Raw genomic sequence first — 25,209 nt, 5'->3', positions numbered from 1 at the left:
TGTGTGATTCCTTTGGTGCCCTTCTGTGGTCACCAATAATGCTACCCACTTTATTTCACTCATTTCATTAGGTTGTAGGAGTAATTTTAATAATATCTAAATTACCTATTATGACATCACTATGAGACCCTTCTCTATTTCTAAAAAAAAACTTTGAAAAAATCTCTCCTTTTTCATCATAGAGAGCCTCTTATAAAGATTAGGTAACTTGAATTCTGAATGGATATAATTTGTGAAACTTAGTAAGCAGGACTTATCCTTGTTCCTGCAAATTGCTCAATCCAGATTCAACGAATTCTATCACTTCGTGGCTCTACAATGATCTGATATAGGGGAAAATATTTAGTGTGCAAGGGATATGCAATCTTTGTTCCTTATGCCTTCATTTAGTTCTGTTAATTCAGAATTCATGAATGTCTAGAACTACACACATTAGTGACATTTGGATACCTGGAAATTGTAGCAATAGATTGTGAGCTATGCCAGAATTCAATTAAGAAGGAGAGTTTCAGTTTCTTGATGTTTTTGTCTTCATGGGAAGTTGTGGTGCAATACATAGAGTAAATAAGAATGTGATGTGATACAACCAGCTGGCATGGAGAGAAGGAAGAGAAAGTAACAAGTGAATATTGGGAAAGCAATCATATCCGAGGAAAGATCATATACAATACTGAAAATTTAAAATATAATTTGGAAATATCAATTGGCCTCAAACTGTGTCAAACATATTTGGATGGTGGTATTAGGAAATGCATTCCAGAATCAGAATGATACATATTTTAAATGACTAGGAGAGCAACATATGTAATAATAGCACATAGAAAATATCATTTTGTTTGGATGGGTAATAGGTTGCTTTTAGGAAATATTATTTCTAGTTAAATAAATTATTGTACAACCATGTGGTAGGCTACTATATAACTATAAAAAATAAATGGAAATCCTCTTTATGTACTGATATGAAATTATCTTCAGAATCTAAAGAGTGAAAAAAGCAAGCTGCAGCACACGGTGTACATATATATACACCTCTATATATGTGTAACAGTAGGGGAGAACATTTATGAAATTCTGCTTCACTATACAAAACCTTTCTCTGAACTAGTACACAAAATAAAAGGGAAAAAGAAATTTCTCCTGGGACGATGTGTTGTTGAAAGCAGAGGGGAAAAGTCTATAGATTTTATGAACTATATGAATGTATACCTATTTAAAAACAAATAAATACAACTCCGAAAGAGAAAAAACAAATTCTTCGCAAAACATCTGCAAGCCATTGGAGCAGTTTCACAGGAAAACCTCTGGGCGTCGCTGTAGGTCAAAAGAAGAACGAGCAGATACGAGACACATTTGGGAGCCTTTCAGAGGGTAACTCCCTGCTCAAGCCAACCGCTCTGGAGAGACCGGTTCAGATTCGGTTACAGAAAACAAAAGCAGAAAAACTACCCCTCTCCTGTATTTTTCCGCCCACGGAGGGCTTATTCCTCTTTTCCGCTTCCACATCGACCAAGAAAGGGAGCAGTAGCGAGGGAGACAGAGGATGAGGCCGAGCGCAGAGAGGAGCAGCCCAGCGCGGTGGCGGCAGGTACTGTTGCCCTTTCTGCTGTCTTTGTTCCGCGGAGCTCTCCAGGACCAAATCCGTTATTCAATTCCCGAGGAGCTGGCCAAGAACTCGGTGGTAGGTAACCTTGCCAAGGATCTGGGGCTCAGTGTACGGGACTTGCCTGTCCGGAAGCTGCGGGTAAGCGCGGAGAAAAAATATTTCACTGTAGACCCTGACAGCGGGGACTTGCTTGTCAGCGACAGAATAGACCGAGAACAGATTTGCGGGAAGAAGCCTGTGTGTGTTCTGGATTTTGATGCTGTCGCTGAAAAACCACTAAATATTTTCCAAGTAGCAGTAGTAGTGCAGGATATAAATGACAACATTCCATTATTCAAACAGAGAAAAATAGATTTAAAAATTGTAGAATCCACTAAGCCAGGTAAAACTTTTCCACTAGACCCAGCTCTGGATTCCGATGCTGGTCCTAATTCACTGCAAAGATACCACCTTAATAACAATGAGTACTTTGATCTCGTGGAGAAACAGACTCCAGATGGACGTAAATATCCTGAGTTAATTCTGAAACATCCCCTGGACAGAGAAGAGCAGAATTTCCATCAACTGATCCTAACAGCTGTAGATGGTGGAGACCCACCCCAAAGTGGCACTACCCAGATCCAAATTCAAGTCACCGATGCCAACGATAATCCCCCAGTGTTCAGCCAGGACGTGTACAGGGTCAGCCTGCAGGAGGGCGTGCCCCCAGGCTTGTCAGTGCTCAGAGTGACAGCCACAGACCAGGATGAGGGCATTAACTCGGAGGTCACCTACTCCTTTCATAATGTGGACGAACAAGTGGAAAGATTTTTTAACTTAGATAAAAGAACGGGAGAAATCACAACAAAGGATAATTTTGATTTCGAAATTGCTAATAGTTACACTTTTGGTGTAGAAGCGAAAGATCCCGGAGATCTAGCAGCCCACTGCAGTATCCAAGTGGAAATTCTCGATGAGAACGATTGTGCACCTGAAGTGATTGTAACCTCAGTGTTTACTCCGCTTCCAGAGGATTCACCACCAGGAACAGTGATTGCCTTGATAAAAACGAGAGATAGAGACTCTGGAGAAAATGGAGAAGTTTACTGCCGCATATTGGGAAAGACAGAATTCACATTGAAATCTTACTCAAAGAATTATTACAAGCTAGTGACAGATGGGGCTCTGAACAGGGAGGAGATTCCAGAATACAATGTCACTATAATGGCCACGGACAGAGGCAAGCCGCCCCTCTCCTCCAGCACTACCCTCACCCTGCACATCACCGACGTCAACGACAACGCTCCGGTTTTCCAACAGTCCGCCTACCTGGTCCACGTGCCAGAAAACAACCCTCCCGGTGCCTCCATAGCGCAGGTCAGCGCCTCCGACCCCGACCTGGGACCCAACGGCCACGTCTCCTACTCCATCGTGGCCAGCGACCTGGAGCCGCGGGCGCTGTCGTCCTACGTGTCCGTGAACGCGCAGAGCGGGGTGGTGTTCGCGCAGCGCGCCTTCGACCACGAGCAGCTGCGCGCCTTCGAGCTGACGCTGCAGGCTCGCGACCAGGGCTCGCCCGCGCTCAGCGCCAACGTCAGCCTGCGCGTGTTGGTGGACGACCGCAACGACAACGCGCCAAGGGTGCTGTACCCGGCGCTGGGGCCCGACGGCTCCGCGCTCTTCGACACGGTGCCGCGCGCCGCGCAGCCCGGCTACCTGGTCACCAAGGTGGTGGCGGTGGACGCGGACTCGGGACACAACGCCTGGCTGTCGTACCACGTGCTGCAGGCCAGCGAGCCGGGCCTGTTCAGCCTGGGGCTGCGCACGGGCGAGGTGCGCACGGCGCGTGCTTTGGGCGACAGGGACGCGGCGCGCCAGCGCCTGCTGGTCGCGGTGCGCGACGGGGGACAGCCGCCCCTCTCGGCCACCGCCACGCTGCTCCTGGTCTTCGCTGACAGCCTCCAAGAGGCCCTGCCGGACCTCAGCGAACGCCCAGCGCCGTCCGACCCCCAGGCTGAGCTGCAGTTTTACCTGGTGGTGGCCTTGGCCTTGATCTCCGTGCTCTTCCTCCTGGCCGTGATTCTGGCGGTTGCCCTGCGCCTTCGACGCTCCTCCAGCGCTGCTGCTTGGGGCTGCTTTCAGCCTGGTCTCTGCTCTAAATCTGGACTTGTGGTTCCCTCCAACTACAGTGAGGGAACATTGCCCTATTCCTACAATCTGTGCGTTGCTTCACAGTCAGCTAAGACAGAGTTTAATTTTCTCAACGTGACCCCGGCAGTGGCTCCCACTCAGGATCTCCTCTGTGAAGATGCTTCTTGGGTACCAAATACAAATAATGGAGATGGTGAGGGCTTATTTGACTCAGATACTATTTTAAAGGTGAGTTTTAACTTAATTAACTTATTTTCACTTTGGATTTCAGTGTTTCTTAACAAATCACTTATGTGTGGTAGGAGACTTCATTTCATATTTAATTGTCTTGTGGGTTGAATTTAGGCAGTTTACTGCCCTAATTATCTTAATCTTATCTAACCAAGTCTTGATGTGGTTTTCTACCTAATGTGTGAGATTTATTTGGTTATAATTACAAGGCTTTACTACATGAGATACTTCTTTCTTCAGCTTTGCAATCCTCTCTGAAGATTATTTCACATTCAGGGATTTTATTACTCAGATTTTAGTTTTACTTTCTCTTCAAATTATAGTACTTCAGAATAAAGAGAAGAGCCCATTTTACTAGTTTGGGGAAACTGGGAACCAAAGAAAGGAAGAATTTTCTCCAATGTCATGGTTGTCAACAGCAGAGCATGGGTAGGACAGACTTGGACACCAGCAACCTAAGTGTCTTTACACACTAAGTGTCTTGGGATTCTAGATCTATTTCAAAAGCATGGGCAAAGTTTGAGGTCTGTGGTGCCTGCTATTAAGAATGTGTTTAATAATGAGAGAAATCTTCCTCTCTCATACATAGCAGCAAATTGCTCTTCTGAAAATTGTACATTGAGAAAGACTTTATAACCCATATACACATTCTGGACTTAAAACTTTATTTTTGAATTTTCTATTTATATATAGAATATCTTCATTTTTCTTCAATGTCCTATGAAAGTATCATTAAGTAGAAATTTCTTCTCTTAATGTACTCTCTGAAATGTCCATTTTTTGTAGTCAAGTTTTTCTTTTTCTGCTACCATGTAAAGGTGATAACATTAAATATCTGCCTCAACATAGAAAGTCCACTGACTGTCTGCTCACTGTTAAGTTATAGACATGTTTTTCTGCATGTGTGATAAACAAAAGCCCTTTCCTCTACAGTCACTATATGGATTTTTCCTCAAGAGTCTGTCACTGTATAATGTCTAACTCCAATTCAGACATGTTAATAAGAAAATGTAAGTAATGCATAGCTAACCCAACTCCAACTCTCCATCTAATATAGTGTAGCTGCCATATTTCCAGTGTGAAAAACTTTCTCAAAGACCTCACAAGTAACAAAATGGCTCCTTAATTCTTTCTACATAAGATAACTAATACAATTTACATGAATTAGTATGCCTTTTTACAAAGATGCATTGAGAGCTAGACTTGTTTTCTTGACATTCTCATGTAGAAATGGGCACGTTTTCATAAACATATCCTAATACAAAGATGAAATCTTAAAACTCACAAAAGTAAGAATTACAATGTTCTAATCCAATTAACTCAATATAAATAAGAGGGGAAGAAAGGACATAGGCTCAATGGCATATTAAATAAATTTTTTCTAAAGAAGTAAAAATAATCTAATAATTGATCTCAGGGTTTTCTAGAAGTCTTGGTATTCCAGAATTAAATCTTAATTAAATATAAACAATGTCACACAGTAATACATGAAGGTTACAGCTAAATTATTAGAGATAAAATATATTTAAACATTTATGAAATAACACAGTTGGTGTAGTAACTGGTTAGGACTCTGAGCGTCGCTGTTCACTAAAGTGGGAAAGAAGCTGCTGCTGCTGCGACCCAACTCTCCTCTCCTTCCGCACTAAACACAGCACAGACCAGACAAGTTCCGGGGGAAAGCCTTTTACCCACGTCCCTCTCCCAGGTCCAAAAAGAATATGTACCCTTTGACTTAAAAGAAATAAGGAAACAGCAGGCTGGAACCAGGACTAAGAGAACACTTGTCAGAGAGAAGGCAATGGCAGATCCACCGAGGGGCTGGGGCTGCAGAGGGCTGCTCCTGCTCTTTCTGTTCCTGGGGATGCAGCGGGGAGCCAGGGCCGGGCAGATCAGCTACTCAGTGAGGGAGGAACTGGACAAAGGCTCCTTCGTGGGCAACATCGCCAAGGATCTCGGGCTGGAGCCTCAGGAACTGGCGGAGCGCGGAATCCGGATCATCTCCAGAGGTAGGACGCAGCTTTTTGCTCTGAACCCAGGAAGTGGCAGCTTGGTCACCGCGGGCAGAATAGACAGGGAGGAGCTCTGCTCTCAGACCACGCAGTGTCTGGTTAGTTTTAACATCTTGGATGAGAATAAAATGAAAATTTATGGAATAGAAGTAGAAATCATCGATATTAATGATAACTGCCCACGTTTTCGGGATGAGGAAGTAAAAATAAAAGTTAATGAAAATGCAGCTACAGGGACACGGTTAGTGCTCCCCTTCGCTAGGGATGCGGATGTGGGTGTGAACTCCCTCCAGAGTTACCAGCTCAGCTCCAATATACACTTCTCTCTGGATGAGAAAAGTGGAAGTGATGGACAGAAATATCCGGAGCTGGTGCTGGAACAGCCCTTGGACAGGGAGAAAGTGGCTGTTCACGACCTCCTCCTCACAGCTCTTGATGGTGGAGACCCCATACTCTCTAGCACTACGCACATCCGTGTAATGGTCCTCGACGCAAATGATAACGCTCCCCAGTTCACTCGATCAGAGTACAGAGTGAGTGTTCCAGAGAACATATCTGTGGGCACTCGGCTGCTCACAATAACGGCCACGGATCCAGATGAGGGAATAAACGGAAAATTGACCTACTCTTTTCGCAATGAAGAAGACAAAATTTCACAGACTTTCCATCTTGATTCCAACCTGGGTGAAATTTCAACAGTGCAATCACTGGATTATGAAGAATCCAGATTCTACCTCATGGAAGTGGTAGCTCAGGATGGAGGTGCTCTTCTTGCCAGTGCTAAGGTGGTGGTCACGGTACAGGATGTGAATGACAATGTCCCAGAAATGATCCTCACTTCTCTCGCCAGTTCCATCTCCGAAGATTGTCTTCCTGGAACTGTAATTGCTCTGTTTAGCGTACATGATGGTGATTCTGGAGAGAATGGGGAAATTGTATGTTCTATCTCCAGAAACTTGCCCTTTAAACTGGAAAAGTCAGTAGATAACTACTATCACTTATTGACAACGACAACCCTGGACAGAGAAGAGATTGCAGATTATAACATAACAATAACCGTCATTGACCGAGGAAATCCACCCTTGTCTACAGAAAATCACATCTCCCTGAAAGTGGCAGACATCAATGACAATCCTCCCATCTTCCCTCATACCTCATACTCCACCTACATTCCAGAAAACAATCCCAGAGGCATCTCAATATTCTCTGTGACTGCCCATGACCCTGACAGTGGCAACAATGCCCAGGTCACTTATTCTCTGGCAAAGGATACATTTCAGGGAACACCTCTCTCCTCCTATGTTTCCATAAACTCTGACACCGGAGTTCTGTATGCACTGGGCTCTTTCGACTATGAGCAGGTTAGAGACCTGCAGCTGTGGGTGATAGCCAGCGACAATGGAGATCCTCCACTGAGCAGTAATGTGTCACTGAGCCTGTTTGTGCTGGACCAGAATGACAATACTCCTGAAATCCTTTACCCCACACTCCCCACTGATGGCTCCACCGGCGTGGAACTGGCACCCCGTTCTGCAGAACCTGGCTACCTGGTGACCAAGGTGGTAGCAGTGGACAGGGACTCAGGCCAGAATGCCTGGCTGTCCTACCGCTTGCTCAAGGCCAGCGAGCCAGGGCTCTTTATGGTGGGGCTGCACACGGGCGAGGTGTGCACTGCGCGGGCCTTGCTGGACAGAGATGCGCTCAAGCAGAGCCTGGTGGTGGTGGTCCAGGACCACGGACAGCCTCCCCTCTCGGCCACAGTCACACTCACAGTGGCCGTGGCTGACAGCATCCCAGACGTCCTGGCCGACCTGAGCAGTCTTGAACCCTCCGCCGACCCTGACGACTCCAGCCTCACGCTCTACCTGGTGGTGGCAGTGGCTGCTGTCTCTTGCATCTTTCTTGCCTTTGTCATCGTGCTGCTGGCACTCAGGCTGAGGCGCTGGCACATGTCACGTCTGCTTCAGGCTTCAGGAGAGGGATTGGCAGGCATGCCCGCCTCACACTTTGTGGGCGTGGACGGGGTGCGGGCCTTCCTGCAGACGTATTCGCACGAGGTCTCCCTGACCGCGGACTCACGGAAGAGTCACCTGATCTTCCCGCAGCCCAACTATGCGGACACACTCATCAGCCAGGAGAGCTGTGAGAAAAGCGAGCCTCTTTTGATGTCTGAGAAGGTAAATGCAAACGAAGAACTAGAAGTTGTTCAGGTGAGTTTTCTTTTTCAGTAGGTATGCTTGGAAGATTTTGTTCATTTGTTTTCTCAATTATTTTTCTTTCATATTCAAATAGGGAAATTACATAAATAGTGAATCATTATCTGCTTATTTAGAGACTAGCTTAATTTAATTTGAGAACTCATGATTCTCCATTTATTTTCAAATTATATTTTGGGTATAGTGCCTTACTTTTTCAGTACATAGATATTGTAGAAAATCTAGCTGATATCCATAGACTTAAATGAAATGAGTACTTTATTATTTTTAAACAAGTACTTTAAAAGTGGTTAAACATAATCACTTTGCCCAAAGACTTTCTTACACTCAGAACTGGTATTATCCTGATAGATGAGTTGTTTGATTAGTGCAAATTGGTAGATATAATGTTTTCTTTTGAATATGTGCCTAAACACCAATGCTGGATATGTTTGGGAAAGTATATCTGCTGTTTGAATAAGGAAATAATTTACATATTTAGATAAATCACTGGAAGAATACAGAAAAGTTTTGCATAAGAAATATCAGAAAAATAGATTGAATTTATATTGATGATGTCTTTGGCATTCTGATATCTGGCAAGTTTGGATTAAACCATGAAATTATTAGAATATATATTTGTTGAGAGAAGAAATCAGTGAGGAATCTTAGAATTGTGCTTTATCCTGTGGTGCAGTTTAAAATCTCCAAAGATTTAGACACTGCTGCATTCATTGAATTCAAATGTGCCACACACCTGGCATCTTCTGGTTAGATGTAACCCTTTCACATTTCAGAATCAATAGCTACCTGAATGTTTGCATACAATTCTGCTCTATTTAAAAAGTCTGAGATTTCGTGTTTGGAAAATTAATTCAACTTTAAAATGGTTTCAAATTTTAAAACATTTCTCAGAGGCTGTGCTTATCTTAAATTAATACATATTTCTTAATAAAATGCTGGTCTATGGGTCTTAAATTTCATGATTATATGTTGTGTATACTTTACATAATAAAATGCTTAATTCACATACTGAGTGTATATATTTATTATATATACACTCTATTCTCTTTTAAATGTTTGAATCCTTAGTTTCATATGTGTTCTGAAAAGATAGCTTTCCTGTACTAATTGAAATGTTCACATATTGTTGGAAAGGCACTTGCTCAGTCATGTTTTAGAACAAAGTCTTGCATCAGTAGTGTTTTTTATGTTTGTATAGAGATACATATGAGTTCCTGTTTAGAATCCTGAATACAATAAGCAGTTTAAGGTGCTCTAATACTATTCCAGTATGAGTTCCATATCACTACACACCTGTCAAAGTTTAGAATGGCAATATATTATGTAGGTTTAAAACACAATTTCTTGCCCTGGCTGGTGTGGCTCAGTGGATTGAGCGCTGGCCTGTGAACCAAAGGGTCACCAGTTCAGTTCTTAGTCTGGGCGCATGCCTGGGTTGTGGACCAGGTCCCCAGTAAGGGGCATGTGAGAGGCAACCACATAGTCATGTTTCCCTCCCTCTCTTTCTCCCTCCCTTCTCCTCTGTCTAAAAGTAAATAAAATCTTTTTTAAAAACACAATTCCTTAGAAAATAAAGTTAAAATGAAATAAAAAACAATTTCTATATGAAGATTTCTAGTGTGGAAATAGAATGGAAACTGTAAGACATCTGTCAAAAACCTGGAAATTCAAATGTCTGTTGACAAGGAAAGAGTGTCAATAACAAAGGGTTAGAATGATCAGATTATGACCTGTGGACCAAGGAAAACTGGGCAGCATAGATTAATCTGTTTGGGATATGTAATCATAAGGACTCACACTTCATCCCCATAATCCAAATAACTCACCACTGTGAAGCTACTTGAGAAGAAGCAATGCAACTAAAGATTATTGTAATGTATTGTGGAAAAATAAAATGAGTAGAATAATTTTTAAATCATAGTCATTTAAAAGTAGACACTAGGAAACTAAGGAAAATGAGTACCTTGATTCTTACCATACTTCTATTTTGTAAGGACAACCAATCTCCTTGATACCTATCAATTATTTGGGGGAGAAGGTGATAAAGATAAGATAGAAGAAAGTGAAACATAGGATAAAACTAAAACCTATGAGATTTATTACTTTAATGAGTTAAAAGAAAAGAAAACAGAGTGGAATAACAATACATACCAAATTTTTAAGAATTAACGTATTACATTTTCTGTTGCCACCAACACTTTCATTTGTATTTAATTTATATTATTTTCTGTACATTATTTTATTTGGTCCTCAATTCTACTAAGGTAAGCAAGGAAGATGTTACTATGACCATTTCATGACAATGGAAGCTAACAGCACGACCATACCAATAAATATCTTCAGCAAGGTATCTCTGCTCTTTGACGAGTAAAACTCACTTGATTTGGATGAGTAAAGTTCACGTTCAAAGAAATCACAGCCAGACAGAAGATATAGTAAATACTTTAAATGTTATATCCTTGTAAAATAGGTAGAAAGAGTATCTGTATCAGATACAGAGGAATTGCCTTGTAGGCAGGCGCCTCAGTATTTGGAGCTGATTTAGTAATCAGTACTGCAGTTCTACAGTCTAGACGCGGGGTGCCGCTGTCGGCTAGTACTGAGAGAAGTGTTAGCCACTTCTGACGCAAAGGTATCGCCATCAAAGCGCGGAACCGGGAAAACGGTGCACTCTCTCTCCGGCTCTCTGCAAAGGAGAGGTCTATCAAAGAACCTGTCTGCCGAGACAAATCAAGGAATCGCTACTGCTCAGGGAATTCTTGGGATCGTTTGCGATCGCTGCTCTTCTGAATCAGTAAGGCAAAGGCTCAGAAAGGGGAATGGGAAGCCGCTGGGGACTGCTGGGCCCGGTTGGGCGGAGGAGAATGTCTTTTCTCCTGCTGCTGCCTTTGCTCTGCCCGGCGGCGCTCTCCGAGACGATCCGCTACACTATTCCGGAGGAGCTGGCCAGGGGCTCCGTAGTGGGGAACCTCGTCAAGGATCTGGGGCTTCGCGATTTGCCTACTCGGAACCTGCGGGTTAGTGCTGAGAAGAAATTCTTTTCAGTGAGCACGGAGAACGGGGATTTACTTGTGATCGACCGCATAGACCGTGAGCAGATTTGTGGCAAAAAGTCGACGTGTGTTCTGGAATTCGAAATGGTTGCTGAAAAGCCTTTGAACTTCTTTCATATAGCTGTAGCGATTCAGGATATCAACGACAACCCACCGACCTTCAACCGAAATATCACTGAACTGGAAATTAGTGAGCTGGCCCTAACTGGAGCCACCTTTGCCTTGGAATCCGCACAAGACTCAGATGTAGGGGTCAATTCCCTGCAGCAGTACTACCTCAGCCCTGACCCACACTTCTCTTTGAACCAGAAAGAGAACCCTGATGGCAGTAGGTACCCAGAACTGGTAGTGAAGGCTCCCCTGGACAGGGAAGAGCAATCTTGCCATTATCTGGTCCTCACCGCTGTGGATGGGGGTGAGCCTGCCAGAAGCTGCACTACCCAGATCAGGGTGGTTGTGGTGGATGCAAATGATAATCCTCCAGTGTTCACCCAGGACACATACAGGGTCAGTGTTCGAGAGAACCTGCCAGTTGGCTCCTCTGTGCTGAGAGTGGCAGCCACTGACTTGGATGAGGGCAGCAATGCTGAGATCACCTATGCTTTCATCAACATTGGTAAGGCAGTGAGACAACTGTTCAAGCTGAATAGTAAAACAGGGGAACTCTCCATTGGTGGAGGACTGGACTTTGAAGAGAGAGAGCACTACATAATTGGAGTAGAAGCAAAGGATGGTGGGCATCACACAGCACATTGTAAAATACAAATAGATATTTTGGATGAAAATGACAATGCTCCTGATATAACCCTGGATTCTGAATCTAAACATATAAGAGAAGATGTAGAGCTAGGGACTGTTGTTGCCCTGATCAAAACACATGATCTGGATTCTGGATTTAATGGGGAAATTCTGTGCCAGCTAAGTGGAAGTTTCCCATTTAAAATAGTTCAAGAAACAAAAAACACATACAAGTTGGTGACAGATGGAGCCCTAGATAGAGAGCAGACTCCGGAGTACAACATTACCATCACAGCCACTGACAAAGGCAAACCACCCCTCTCCTCCAACAGAAGTGTCATCTTCAACATAGCTGATGTCAATGACAATGCTCCTATTTTCCACCAGGCCTCTTATGTGGTCCACGTGGCAGAAAACAACCCACCCGGTGCCTCCATAGCGCAGGTCAGCGCCTCCGACCCCGACCTGGGACCCAACGGCCACGTCTCCTACTCCATCGTGGCCAGCGACCTGGAGCCGCGGGCGCTGTCGTCCTACGTGTCCGTGAACGCGCAGAGCGGGGTGGTGTTCGCGCAGCGCGCCTTCGACCACGAGCAGCTGCGCGCCTTCGAGCTGACGCTGCAGGCTCGCGACCAGGGCTCGCCCGCGCTCGGCGCCAACGTCAGCCTGCGCGTGTTGGTGGACGACCGCAACGACAACGCGCCAAGGGTGCTGTACCCGGCGCTGGGGCCCGACGGCTCCGCGCTCTTCGACACGGTGCCGCGCGCCGCGCAGCCCGGCTACCTGGTCACCAAGGTGGTGGCGGTGGACGCGGACTCGGGACACAACGCCTGGCTGTCGTACCACGTGCTGCAGGCCAGCGAGCCGGGCCTGTTCAGCCTGGGGCTGCGCACGGGCGAGGTGCGCACGGCGCGTGCTTTGGGCGACAGGGACGCGGCGCGCCAGCGCCTGCTGGTCGCGGTGCGCGACGGGGGACAGCCGCCCCTCTCGGCCACCGCCACGCTGCTCCTGGTCTTCGCTGACAGCCTCCAAGAGGCCCTGCCGGACCTCAGCGAACGCCCAGCGCCGTCCGACCCCCAGGCTGAGCTGCAGTTTTACCTGGTGGTGGCCTTGGCCTTGATCTCCGTGCTCTTCCTCCTGGCCGTGATTCTGGCGGTTGCCCTGAGCCTGCGACGCTCCTCCAGCCCCGCTGCCTGTAGCTGCTTTCAGACTGATGGTGTCTGCTCCAAGGCTGGACCTGGGCTTTCCCCCAACTACTGCGAATGGACTTTGCCCTATTCCTATAATCTGTGTGCTGCCTCACGCTCCTCAAAAGCTGAGTTTAAATTTCTAGATATAAACCCTGAAAATGCTCCACCACAAGATCTGCTATGTAATGAAGCCTCTTGGTTTGAAAGTACCAGTAATGACAATCCCAAAATGACTTCTGATTCAGTCCATTTGCAACAGGTGAGTTACTTCAAAATCCTTTCCTCCCATAAATATGATTAAGTTTCAGTTCATTATTTAGAGGGAAACCTGTACAGGCTAAGTCTATCTTGATTTTGTGTTTTATTGAGTTTGGGGGGCATGCAACAAGGGTGTTAGAAATTCTTTGTTCACTTATCTGTGTTGCAGTTGTTCTTTTATGCAAAGTCACCTTGTGATGGTCTTGAAATCTCTTGTTAACCCTAAAATAATATATCTGGAACATTTTAATACTTTAGTACCTCACATTCTCATTGTGAGACTCATTGTCCACATATAATTAAATATAAATCCAGACAATTGGTTTTCTTAGTTTCAATGAAGTCAACCAAAATTGTGTTTTATATATAATATAAATATATTATTTACTGTAGATCATATATTTTCACTTCATTTGCTTGTTTTAAAAAGTACACATCGGTATGGCTAAATGAGGGCAGTTCTAATCTATATGTTAATTAAAATAGATAGTGAAATTTAAAAATGATAATACTTAACTGGCACTAACTGGATTGGTTCAAATATGTTTGTGGTGATTCTCTTATTAAAAAATGGGATAAATGTAAATGATGGTGGAGTGTGATAATTTAGGATTTACAGAAAAGTTTAATATTTCTGTTCTTCAAGGCTATAAGAGAAATAGCGCCACAAAAATGAACAATAAATTTCAGGGAGCATATACAACTATTTAAAAATAAATAAGCTCTTTTATTTTTCCAAATGCTTCTCATTCTTAGGAAGAAAGACATTTTATGAGTGCTATCTATGCAGATTTAGCTGAATTAGCATCCCCTGTATAATGGTTTCACAAAACGTTGTAGTATTAAGTTAGGGCTCTAAGCGTCGCTGTTCACTAACCCGGGTAAGCAAAGCAAGGAGTACTCGAGTTATATCCTTCAAGCACAAAGCAGATTAGACACAAAAGCTCTGCAGCTGTGCAAAAATTCTGACCTAAAACGCTTCACATCGGATCTCTGCTTGTTTATGGACCTTGAACTGTAATTCTGAGAAGCTCAAGAGGGATGCGACCCCCTACTCATAACCCCAGAGAAGTCCATGAGGAGCCAGTAATGGCGGCTCTGCAAAGGCGCCGGTGCCACCGCGGGTTAGTCCTGCTCTTTATACTCCAGGGGACGCTGTGGGGGGTCGGAACGCAGGCCCGGCCGATCCACTACTCCATTTCTGAGGAACTTGACAGAGGCTCCTTTGTGGGCAACATCGCCAGCGATCTCGGGCTGAAGCCTCAGGAACTGGCAGAGCACGGAGTCCGCATCATCTCCAGAGGTAGGACGCCCCTCTTTGCTCTGAATCCCCAAAGCGGCAGCTTGGTCACCGCGGGCAGGATAGACAGGGAGGAGCTCTGCGCTCAGAGTGTGCGGTGTCTGGTGAATTTTAACATCCTTGTTGAGGACAAACTGAATCTTTATCCTGTAGAAGTAGAAATAGTGGACATTAATGATAATACACCTCGATTCTTAAGGGAAGAATTGGAAGTGAAAATTCTTGAGAACGCAGCCCCATCCTCTCGTTTTCCACTAATAGAGGTCTCTGACCCAGATGTGGGAATGAACTCTCTTCAGGGCTTCAAGCTCAGCGGGGATAGTCACTTCTCAGTGGATGTACCAAGTGAAGCCCATGGGCCCAAATACCCAGAGCTGGTGCTGGAGCGTGCTCTGGACCGGGAGAGAGAGTCCATTCACCACTTGGTTCTTACTGCAATGGATGGTGGTGACCCTGTCCGTTCGGCCATGGCACGAATTGTGGTAACTGTCCTAGATGCCAATGACAATGCTCCCATGTTCACTCAGCCTGTCTATCTTGTGAGTGTTCCTGAAAATCTGCCAGTAGGTACGCCAGTGTTGTCAGTAAATGCCACTGACCAGGATGAAGGAGTCCACGCAGAAATAACGTATTCCTTTGTGAGGTTAACCGAAAAGATATCAAAAATTTTCTCCTTGAATGTGGCCACTGGAGAAATATCAACTTCTGAAAATCTAGACTATGAGGACTCCAGCTTTTATGAGCTGGATGTTGAAGCCCGGGATCGGGCAGGTCTACAGGACAGAGCAAAAATCTTAATAACTGTCTTGGATGTGAACGATAATGTACCAGAAGTAGTAGTCACATTTGGAAGCAAATCAATTGCTGAAAGTACACCGCCAGGAACAGTAATTGCTCTTCTTCAAGTATACGATCATGACTCTGGAATGAATGGCCTTGTAACATGTTCCATCTCAAGAAGTCTGCCATTTAAGCTAGAAAAATTAGTGGACAATTATTATAGATTAGTGACCAATACAGTTCTAGATCGAGAACAGGTATCCATGTACAACATCACTGTGACAGCCACAGACAAAGGAGTGCCACCTCTGTCTACAGAAATAGTCATCTCCCTAAATGTGGCAGACACCAATGACAACCCACCTTCCTTTCCCCACTCCTCCTACTCTGTCTATGTCCCTGAGAACAACCCCAGAGGGGCCTCCATATTCTCTCTGACTGCTCACGACCCTGACAGCAATGAGAACGCCCACATCACCTACTCCCTGGATGAAGACACTGTCCAGGGGGCACCTCTATCCTCCTATGTCTCCATCAACTCTGACACTGGTGTCCTGTATGCCTTGCACTCCTTCGACTATGAGCACTTCCATGACTTGCAATTGAGAGTGACTGCACATGACAGCGGAGACCCGCCGCTCAGCAGCAATGTGTCACTGAGTCTGTTCGTGCTGGACCAGAACGACAACGTGCCAGAGATCCTGTACCCTGCCATCCCCACAGATGGTTCCACAGGCGTGGAGCTGGCCCCCCGCTCTGCAGAACCCGGATATCTGGTGACCAAAGTCGTGGCAGTAGACCGAGACTCAGGCCAGAACGCCTGGCTGTCCTACCGCCTGCTCAAGGCCAGCGAGCCAGGGCTCTTCGTGGTGGGGCTGCACACGGGCGAGGTGCGCACTGCACGCGCCCTGCAGGACAGAGACGCGCTCAAGCAGAGCCTGGTGGTGGCCGTCCAGGATCACGGCCAGCCCCCCCTCTCGGCCACCGTCACGCTCACGGTGGCCGTGGCTGACAGCATCCCAGATGTTTTGGAAGAGCTAGGCAGCCTGGAGGTCCCGCACCACTCCGATGCCTCAGGCCTCACGCTGTACCTGGTGGTGGCGGTGGCCGCTGTCTCTTGCGTCTTTCTCGCCTTTGTCATCGTGCTGCTCGCGCTCAGGCTGCGGCGCTGGTCCGCATCGCGCCTGCTCCAGGCTTCTGGAGGTGGGTTGGTGGGCGCGCCCGCCTCGCACTTTGTGGGCGTGGACGGGGTGAGGGCCTTCCTGCAGACGTATTCCCACGAGGTCTCCTTGACCTCGGACTCGCGGAAGAGTCACCTGATCTTCCCGCAGCCCAACTACGCGGACACGCTCATCAGCCAGGAGAGCTGTGAGAAAAGCGAGCCTCTTTTGATTCAGGAAGATTCAGGGTTTTGTAAAGAGGAAGACTCCGTTGCTCAGGTGAGATTATTGTTTTTATTGATTTTATTTGAATAGGAAACTTTAAAATTCTCTTTGATCAGCTCTTAATTTTCTTAGTGTTTTTGCAGTGAATCATATAATTTCGAGAAGAATTTTGTCAATAAAGTCTTATTAAATCTTGGTTTTCTTAAATTTTACCACAGGAATCTTAATGTGTACCCTAGGGTTTTTGTTGTTGTTGTTGTTATTGTTTTGGTTTCTTCTCTTGGCAAGCTCTTTGTGCCTGTGGTTACATACTTCTTGTTTCTTAGGGTTCTTCCTCCCATTGTGTGACATTTCTGAGACTCTTTTCTTTTTCTCCAATCTTCACTAAGCATGTAATGTAAGAGGACATGCTTAGATAGGGGAAGGGAGGGAGAGAGAAGGAGAGAAACATGGATTGGTTGCCTCTAGTGTGTGCCCCAACTCTGAAGGGAAAGGGGGTTGATGGGGGTGTGGGGAGAGACCTGCCACCTAGGACTGTGCCCTGACCAGAATCGAACCCAAGACCTTCCAGTTTACTGGATGATGCTCCAGCCAACTGAGCTACACCAGCCAAGGCCATCAGATTATTTTTCTAACATGAAAAATACTGAATTGCAGTCTCAAAGAGGATCAATATCTTGGGGTTTCCCCTAGTTTTACTTAATAGCGATTATTTTCTAAAATTATGGAAATCTGTGAGAGATATTTTCCCCTTTACTACTTATGAACCAAACATTATCTATATAAAAGATTAAAGTAATTGGGAAGATCTAATCACTGGTGTTTGAAGACCTGACTAATATCCCAAGTACTGTCTGTTATTCATCTTGGGCAAGTGCCAATATCTATAGTTCTCAAACTAAAATAAATTTTAAAAGACTTGTCTTATGTACCTCACAGAAATTATGGGGAAATAAAATATAATAAAATAATTGCCTAAAAGTTTTTTAAACCATAAAGTAGCATATTTACTGACATCACCAAATTGCAATTACTAGATTGCTAATAAATAAATATATGTGTTGATGCTGTATGCGTACTACAATGCCTTCTGCAATCTGTGTGCTTGACAGTATTTAAAAATTAAAATAAACTTTAAAATATGTTCATTAGTCTCTACTTATAGGATGTATCTCTAAAAATAGAGAAGTGACTAGTGAATGGAAGAATGAAGACTATGTGTTCAAATAAGGATTTAAGTAATTAGTATATTTAACCTAAATAAAATAATGTCCTGTCATGTAGGAACTCTATTCAAATATTTAAAAAAAGGAGGGTTGTCATTTGAAAGAATAATTTATCTAATACACTGTGGCCCAAAGGTGTCATTGCAACTATGGACTGATGAGTAAGGAAATAAAAAAGCAAAGTTTTGAGATATTGAGTTGTTTTATCAGAAAATGGATTGCTAAGGAGGTAAAAAATTCTATTATTGGCACTCTTCAAAAGCTGATGACCATGGAATTAACAGAATACTAGGAAAATATAATTTGTTAAATTGTTGAACTACATGATAAGTTCTGTTCCAGTTATGAGCTGTAGTATTCTATGACCTGATAAGTAATACATTGGTCACTTGTGCATCTAAAATAAGCAACTTCACATGTGGAGTAAACACTTGAGAAGATACTTTGAAAATGAATGAGAACTTCTTCTGTAACCTGAAATTGTCAGTCTTCGTAAAGGCTGATTGAGTTAATGTCCTTAAATTATCTTCTAAGGGTAATACATGTTTTTCTAAATCAATATTGTGGTAATTACATTTTGGCAGTTGTAGAATTATTTCTTTCAAGAATTCAAATGTATATGACTAGCCAAGAGACTCCAGTCATACACATTTTCAAATCTGATCTGCGTGGAATTTTTTGATATAATTCTTTGATGATTTTAATCAGAATTTAATACTAAATGATAATTTTAAAGAACTTGAATCTTGGGTTTTGGTCAAGGGAACCAAATTGTCTCATACAAGTATTATGATTTATTACATACACTCTGAAAGTGTAAATGTTATTTTATTATATCACCAGTTCTGGATGATTTCAACTACCATATTTTGCCATGAATAATGCACTTTTTGCCCAAATTTTTTTTAGGGAAAAATAAGGATGCACATTATATATGGGTATAATGATTACATGCCATGGGTATAATACTTCCATGTATAATGGGCACAAAAAACATAGATGCGCATTATACAAAGGAAAATATGGTACATCTTGAACCTTCATTGTTATAAGCAACACTCACAAACTATCAGTTTCATTAATAGTACAATGATTTATTTTGTTCTCTGATCACTAACTGAGACAGTAGGTTGGTTTCTTTTACTCTCTTGTCTGAGATGCTTGTGACCCTTTTGTTTAAACAAAATATTTTACTGACAGAAAATCTATCAGATTCTACTCTCACAATGGGAACTCATTCATGTGGACTGACCAAGTATTAAATCCTGACAACCATGTATTTTGCTAAGTTCTGACTAAATAAGGCTCTTTGACCTATGTACAGTACAAGTTATATGAATAAGATGGGCAATCTGAGATTTTAAGCATATACTGAATTTTGAAGCATCAGAGGAAAAAAATCTACCAAATAATTGGGTTATTTTATTATCTGTGAAAACCACCAGTTTCTGATCAAATTATGTTGAATTGCCAGTTATCAAAAAGGAAGGAGTAAAATCTCAGAGACAATCATTGGAAAATACCAGTATCTTTGCCTGGGAATGACAGCCTAAACAGAAGTCAAAACAAATGGTTCTTCAGTTTAAAAAAAAATGTCCATTAAGTAAGAGGAGAAGATAATTTAATGCCTGGAAAGTCAAAGAGACTTTCCACATAATTTTTTAATGCAAGTAAGCAAATGAAGGTCAAGATTCTGCCCCGAAACTTCATCAATAACATACTCCCTTTAAAACTTTAAAATTCCAAAAATAAAAACTATAAAATTCTAAAAATAAAACTATAAAATTCTTTTGACTAGATAGTAGGCTTATATTTAAGCACACTGTAGTGCTCTAGTATACTTTATGTCTATACTTTATGTCTAGTATACTTTATGTCAGAGTATGTCTAAATCTCATTTGTTTAGATATTGTTTATTTATTTTTTAAGATTTTATTTATTTTTAGAGAGAGGGAAAGGGAGGGAGAAAGAGACAGAGAGAAACATCTATGTGTGGTTACCTCTCTCATGCCCCCTACTGGGGCCTGGTCCGCAATCCAGGCATGTGCCCTGACTGGGAATCAAACTGATGACCCTTTGGTTCACAGGTCAGCACTCAGTCCACTGAGCCCCACCAGCCAGGGCTTATTTTTTAACTCCAAGAAAGGTGCCCAGAAGTAATGTTAATTGAGACCTTTAAGAAATAGTAGAATAAGAGAGAAATATATGATGACATTATGAGTTTTAAAGCATCAGATAGAAAAAGACCATGGCATTAAGAGCTATAATATCCAGACATGAAAGTATGTTTGCAAATGTCTGCAAGTACTTGTGATCTTTGGTGACCATATACTTTGCTTACATGAGCAAGAAGTTCAAAATTACTACTAAACAAACAACATTTAACTCCTGTTTGTGGAATTAATCTGTAATATTCATATCGGTTCCCTTAATCAAAGAGTTCATTTACCTGCTTGGTGAAAGCAAAAGTGACTATTATTTTGACAGAATGAAACAACATTTAATTCAAACTATTCCCTATATTTTGGAGTAATGCCATCAGAGAACACCAACTAAGCTAATCATTTTCAGTGTTACCTCTGATTCCTCCTCCTGGTGCTGCTAGCTACACCCCTGGGGACAAATACAATTTACAAAGCAAGGCTGTCTTGTTAGGTCTTTTTTCCAAAACATGTCACTCTTTTTTTTCCCCTGCAACTATGTGGAAGGCACATTTTTTTTTTTATTTCTACCAGATAAGAGTAATCTCAGATCAATCAACAACTGAGCTTCACTTAATTAACATCAGTGAAGAAATGAATACTTTTAAGGATCCTCTCAGGACAGTCCCACAAGTATGCTTAAAAGCTGTCTTCAATTATTCTAGAATAGGGTAGGATGGTTATTTGAATTGTACAATGAAAAAAAAAAGGAGCCAAACCCACTTTCTTATGAAGAAATATTTCCACCACCAGCAGAAGCTCTGCTTATTTCAGCCTTTTGTACAAAATGTGTGGCTTCTATAGCTGACTGTTGCTGCTTGGATTCTCATCTTTCACAGCACTTTTTGAGCATAAAATAGCAACTAAGGCCAACGATGATTCCTCTTTTTCCCTCGGAAGACTGGGAGTGAAGATATCCATATTCTAACCTTGGTTTGACTATTACATAGTCCAGGACAAGGCAATGCCCTCTCATTTTTAAAAACCTTTAAAATGAATGCATTGGACTAAACCATCTCCAAAGTTCCATCCAATCAAAAACTTTATTAAATTACCTCTTAAAATTTTAAAGAAAATTTTGATTCTCTGAGTTGTACATGGTGGTGTCTAGAGCACAGTATGTGTTCAACGGCATTGAATAAATTCTTTTTACTTTGATATAAACATTTTCTATATAACATCTTTCCTATGTATACACACACATTTTCAAAATAAATCATGCTCTTTTATTTTCACCTGTAATGGCTTGGTTTTTTTTCTCTATATGTAATAAAGTGTGAGGTAGTACCCAAGAGTTATTTCAAACTTGCAATGCAAACCAAAGAATTTTGAAAAAACAGAGATTAATAAATGCTCACACGTGAATATTGTCACATCAATTCAGTTTCTTAAAATCAATTTTTAAATGATGTCGGTTGTATGTGGATTAAAGAAATATAAACGGAAGAATTTTGAAGAACAAAACAACTTTTCTGAAAAATCAATTATTTTGCTTTAATACGGTGCAGTAACATAGCAAGGACTCTGAGCGCCGCTGTTCACCAACCAGGAGAAAAAGATCCGCCGGCAACTACTGAGTTTTACAGCGCAAAGAAACACCAGGCTGAAACAAACTCTTTTCCAGGAGGCACCAAATTCAGACCTCTAGTCTACTGGATTTGGGGCTCCTTTTCCGAATACAGAGCACTCCACTGCGACACACCAACACCCAGAAACACGACAGGTAGTCCAGGATCTAATGACCTGCAGCACAACAATGGCGGCTCCAAAGAGGGGCCGGGATTACAGAGGATTCATCCTGCTCTCTATTCTCCTGGGGACCCAGAGCGAGGTTTCAGCAGGACACATTCTCTATTCTGTGCTGGAGGAGACAGACAAAGGGTCATTTGTGGGTAATATCGCCAAGAATCTGGGGCTGGAGCCCCAGGAGCTGGCGGAGCGCGGAGCCCGAATCGTCTCCAGAGGTAGGACGCAGCTTTTCTCTCTGAATAAACCGAGTGGCAGCTTGGTCACCGCGGGCAGAATAGACCGGGAGGAGCTCTGCACTCAGAGCACACGGTGTCTGGTGAGTTTTAATATCCTGATGGAAGATAAAATGAATCTTTACCCTATAGAAGTGGAAATAATGGATATTAATGACAATGCTCCTAAGTTCTTAACTGAAGAAATGAATGTAAAAATAATGGAGAATACAGCTCCTGGGGTACGGTTTCCATTAAAAGAGGCTAGGGATCCGGATGTGGGCACGAATTCCCTCCAGAGCTACTGGCTCAACCCCAATCGCCACTTCTCCCTGGTTGTGCAAACTGGGGACGATGGAACTAAATATCCGGAATTAGTGCTGGAGCAAGCGCTGGACCGGGAGGAAGAGGCGGTTCACCACCTGCTCCTCACAGCCTCTGACGGTGGTGACCCACCCTTATCTGGCACAGCCCGCATCCAGGTAGTAGTGCTGGACGTGAATGATCATGCACCAGTCTTCTCTTTGCCCCAGTACCAAGTAACTGTCCCTGAGAACGTGCCAGTGGGCACAAGACTGCTCACAGTAAATGCTATCGACCTAGATGAGGGAGTCAATGGGGAAGTGACATACTCTTTTTGGAAAATGACTCCAAAAATTCTACAGATATTCCAACTGAACTCCCATACAGGAGAATTATCAACTTTAAAAGGCCTAGATTATGAAGAATCCAGCTACTATGAAATGGAAGTTCAGGCTCAAGATGGTTCTGGTAGTATGACAAGGGCTAAAGTACTGATCACCATTTTAGATATGAATGACAATGCTCCAGAAGTGACTATAACATCTGTCAGCAGCTTGATCCCTGAAGACACTCCTCCTGGAACAGTAATTGCTCTTTTCTACCTTCAAGACCAAGATTCTGGGAAGAATGGCGAGGTGACCTGCACTATTTCAGAAAACATGCCTTTTAAGTTAGAAAGATCAATAGACAATTATTATAGATTGGTGACAGCAAAAAACCTAGACCGAGAAATACTCTCTGAGTACAACATCACATTGAAAACCACAGATGGTGGAACCCCACCCTTGTCCACAGAAACTCACATCTCGCTGAGGGTGGCAGACACCAATGACAACCCACCTTCCTTTCCCCACTCCTCCTACTCTGTCTATGTCCCTGAGAACAACCCCAGAGGGGCCTCCATATTCTCTCTGACTGCTCACGACCCTGACAGCAATGAGAACGCCCACATCACCTACTCCCTGGATGAAGACACTGTCCAGGGGGCACCTCTATCCTCCTATGTCTCCATCAACTCTGACACTGGTGTCCTGTATGCCTTGCACTCCTTCGACTATGAGCACTTCCATGACTTGCAATTGAGAGTGACTGCACATGACAGCGGAGACCCGCCGCTCAGCAGCAATGTGTCACTGAGTCTGTTCGTGCTGGACCAGAACGACAACGTGCCAGAGATCCTGTACCCTGCCATCCCCACAGATGGTTCCACAGGCGTGGAGCTGGCCCCCCGCTCTGCAGAACCCGGATATCTGGTGACCAAAGTCGTGGCAGTAGACCGAGACTCAGGCCAGAACGCCTGGCTGTCCTACCGCCTGCTCAAGGCCAGCGAGCCAGGGCTCTTCGTGGTGGGGCTGCACACGGGCGAGGTGCGCACTGCACGCGCCCTGCAGGACAGAGACGCGCTCAAGCAGAGCCTGGTGGTGGCCGTCCAGGATCACGGCCAGCCCCCCTCTCGGCCACTGTCACGCTCACGGTGGCCGTGGCTGACAGCATCCCAGATGTTTTGGAAGAGCTAGGCAGCCTGGAGGTCCCGCACCACTCCGATGCCTCAGGCCTCACGCTGTACCTGGTGGTGGCGGTGGCCGCTGTCTCTTGCGTCTTTCTCGCCTTTGTCATCGTGCTGCTCGCGCTCAGGCTGCGGCGCTGGTCCGCATCGCGCCTGCTCCAGGCTTCTGGAGGTGGGTTGGTGGGCGCGCCCGCCTCGCACTTTGTGGGCGTGGACGGGGTGAGGGCCTTCCTGCAGACGTATTCGCACCAGGTCTCCCTGACCGCAGACTCGCGGAAGAGTCACCTGATCTTCCCGCAGCCCAACTACGCGGACACGCTCATCAGCCAGGAGAGCTGCGAGAAAATAGATCCCATGTCAACACCCATAGATTTTCATGAATGTAATGATGAAACCCAAAGCATTCAGGTGAGTTCAGTCATTCATTTATCTTGATATCCTCGGATAATTATTTTTTGTGTAATTATCTTTATTTGCAAAACCAGTCTTTTGAAGATAAGGTGAAAAAACTTTAAAGAGCAAAAGCGTATTAAATGGTTTGTTTTAGTAGTCATACTTTAACATGGAACACTTAAAAACGTAGGATTTGGTATCATTTCCATAGTGAATGCCTATAGACAAGATTGTGAAGAAGTGGACTATCACATTTTTATACATTCCACCTATTTTCCATTTATTGTTCTTAATTCATGTAGTTTATAAAAGAAAATGAATTGTGTCTTTCTCATTGTACTAAGTTAAACCTCCTCAGGATTCTCTTTAGATTAGATCTATAAAAGGCTCTTGCAGATTGTGTTAAGTTTTTTCTGTGTCTAGATTCTGCCTCCATGTACCTCAACTTGATGACCTTAAAATACCTCACTTGATTCCTGACCTATTTAAAACATAATTACTTATTAAAGTTGGGTCTGGTGAAAGGTTGGGCAAATGGCTGAAGAAAAAAATGTGTATTAAACTTCACTAAGATCTATAACACTGACAGACATAGAGTCTAATGCAACACCAAAGGTCATTGTTCAAAACCAATAAAATAGTATGGTAAATAAAATGTCTTTTCAAGTATTATAAGTGGATTTTGTGAAATAGGCAGTTACATGCTTTACCACAAAATT

General features: G+C 43.6%; 4 protein-coding genes across 6 annotated transcripts in view; all 4 read left to right on the top strand.

Annotated features, from left to right (window-relative positions):
• Positions 1-25,209, top strand: part of LOC129066597 (protocadherin gamma-C4) — a 144,482-nt gene that overhangs the window by 17,757 nt on the left and 101,516 nt on the right. The window contains exon 1 of one of the 3 annotated variants that reach the window (XM_054568292.1): positions 5,445-8,186. The exons of 1 other annotated variant lie outside the window; for it this stretch is intronic. In XM_054568292.1, coding sequence (XP_054424267.1) covers positions 5,766-8,186 — 2,421 coding nt within the window. In that variant the 5' untranslated portion in view covers positions 5,445-5,765. Of the gene's footprint in view, positions 1-5,444; positions 8,187-14,475; positions 16,954-25,209 lie in introns of those variants that run through there. One more of the 3 variants, XM_054568282.1, reaches the window with a different exon arrangement.
• LOC129066739 (protocadherin gamma-B2-like) lies at positions 1,382-4,072 on the top strand. The gene has a single exon (XM_054568579.1). It carries the CDS (start codon positions 1,541-1,543, stop codon positions 4,070-4,072), a length of 2,532 nt encoding a protein of 843 aa, XP_054424554.1. The 5' UTR covers positions 1,382-1,540.
• On the top strand, positions 11,015-13,477 carry LOC129066738 (protocadherin gamma-B3-like). Its single transcript, XM_054568577.1, has one exon. The coding sequence runs from the start codon at positions 11,015-11,017 to the stop codon at positions 13,475-13,477; it is 2,463 nt and encodes an 820-aa protein (XP_054424552.1).
• On the top strand, positions 21,701-24,553 carry LOC129066598 (protocadherin gamma-A7-like). The gene is given in 2 exon segments (XM_054568298.1): positions 21,701-24,039; positions 24,042-24,553. Coding segments are annotated over 2 exon segments (2,466 nt in total). The 5' UTR covers positions 21,701-22,064; the 3' UTR covers positions 24,533-24,553.

The sequence above is a fragment of the Pteronotus mesoamericanus genome, unplaced genomic scaffold, assembly GCF_021234165.1.
Source record: "Pteronotus mesoamericanus isolate MK-2021 breed Mesoamerican mustached bat unplaced genomic scaffold, CSHL_Meso_final contig_2, whole genome shotgun sequence".
In the NCBI taxonomy this organism is placed as follows: Eukaryota; Metazoa; Chordata; class Mammalia; order Chiroptera; family Mormoopidae; genus Pteronotus; species Pteronotus mesoamericanus.
The sequence above is the reverse complement of the archived record's forward strand: the minus strand, read 5'-3'. Positions and strand labels throughout refer to the sequence as shown.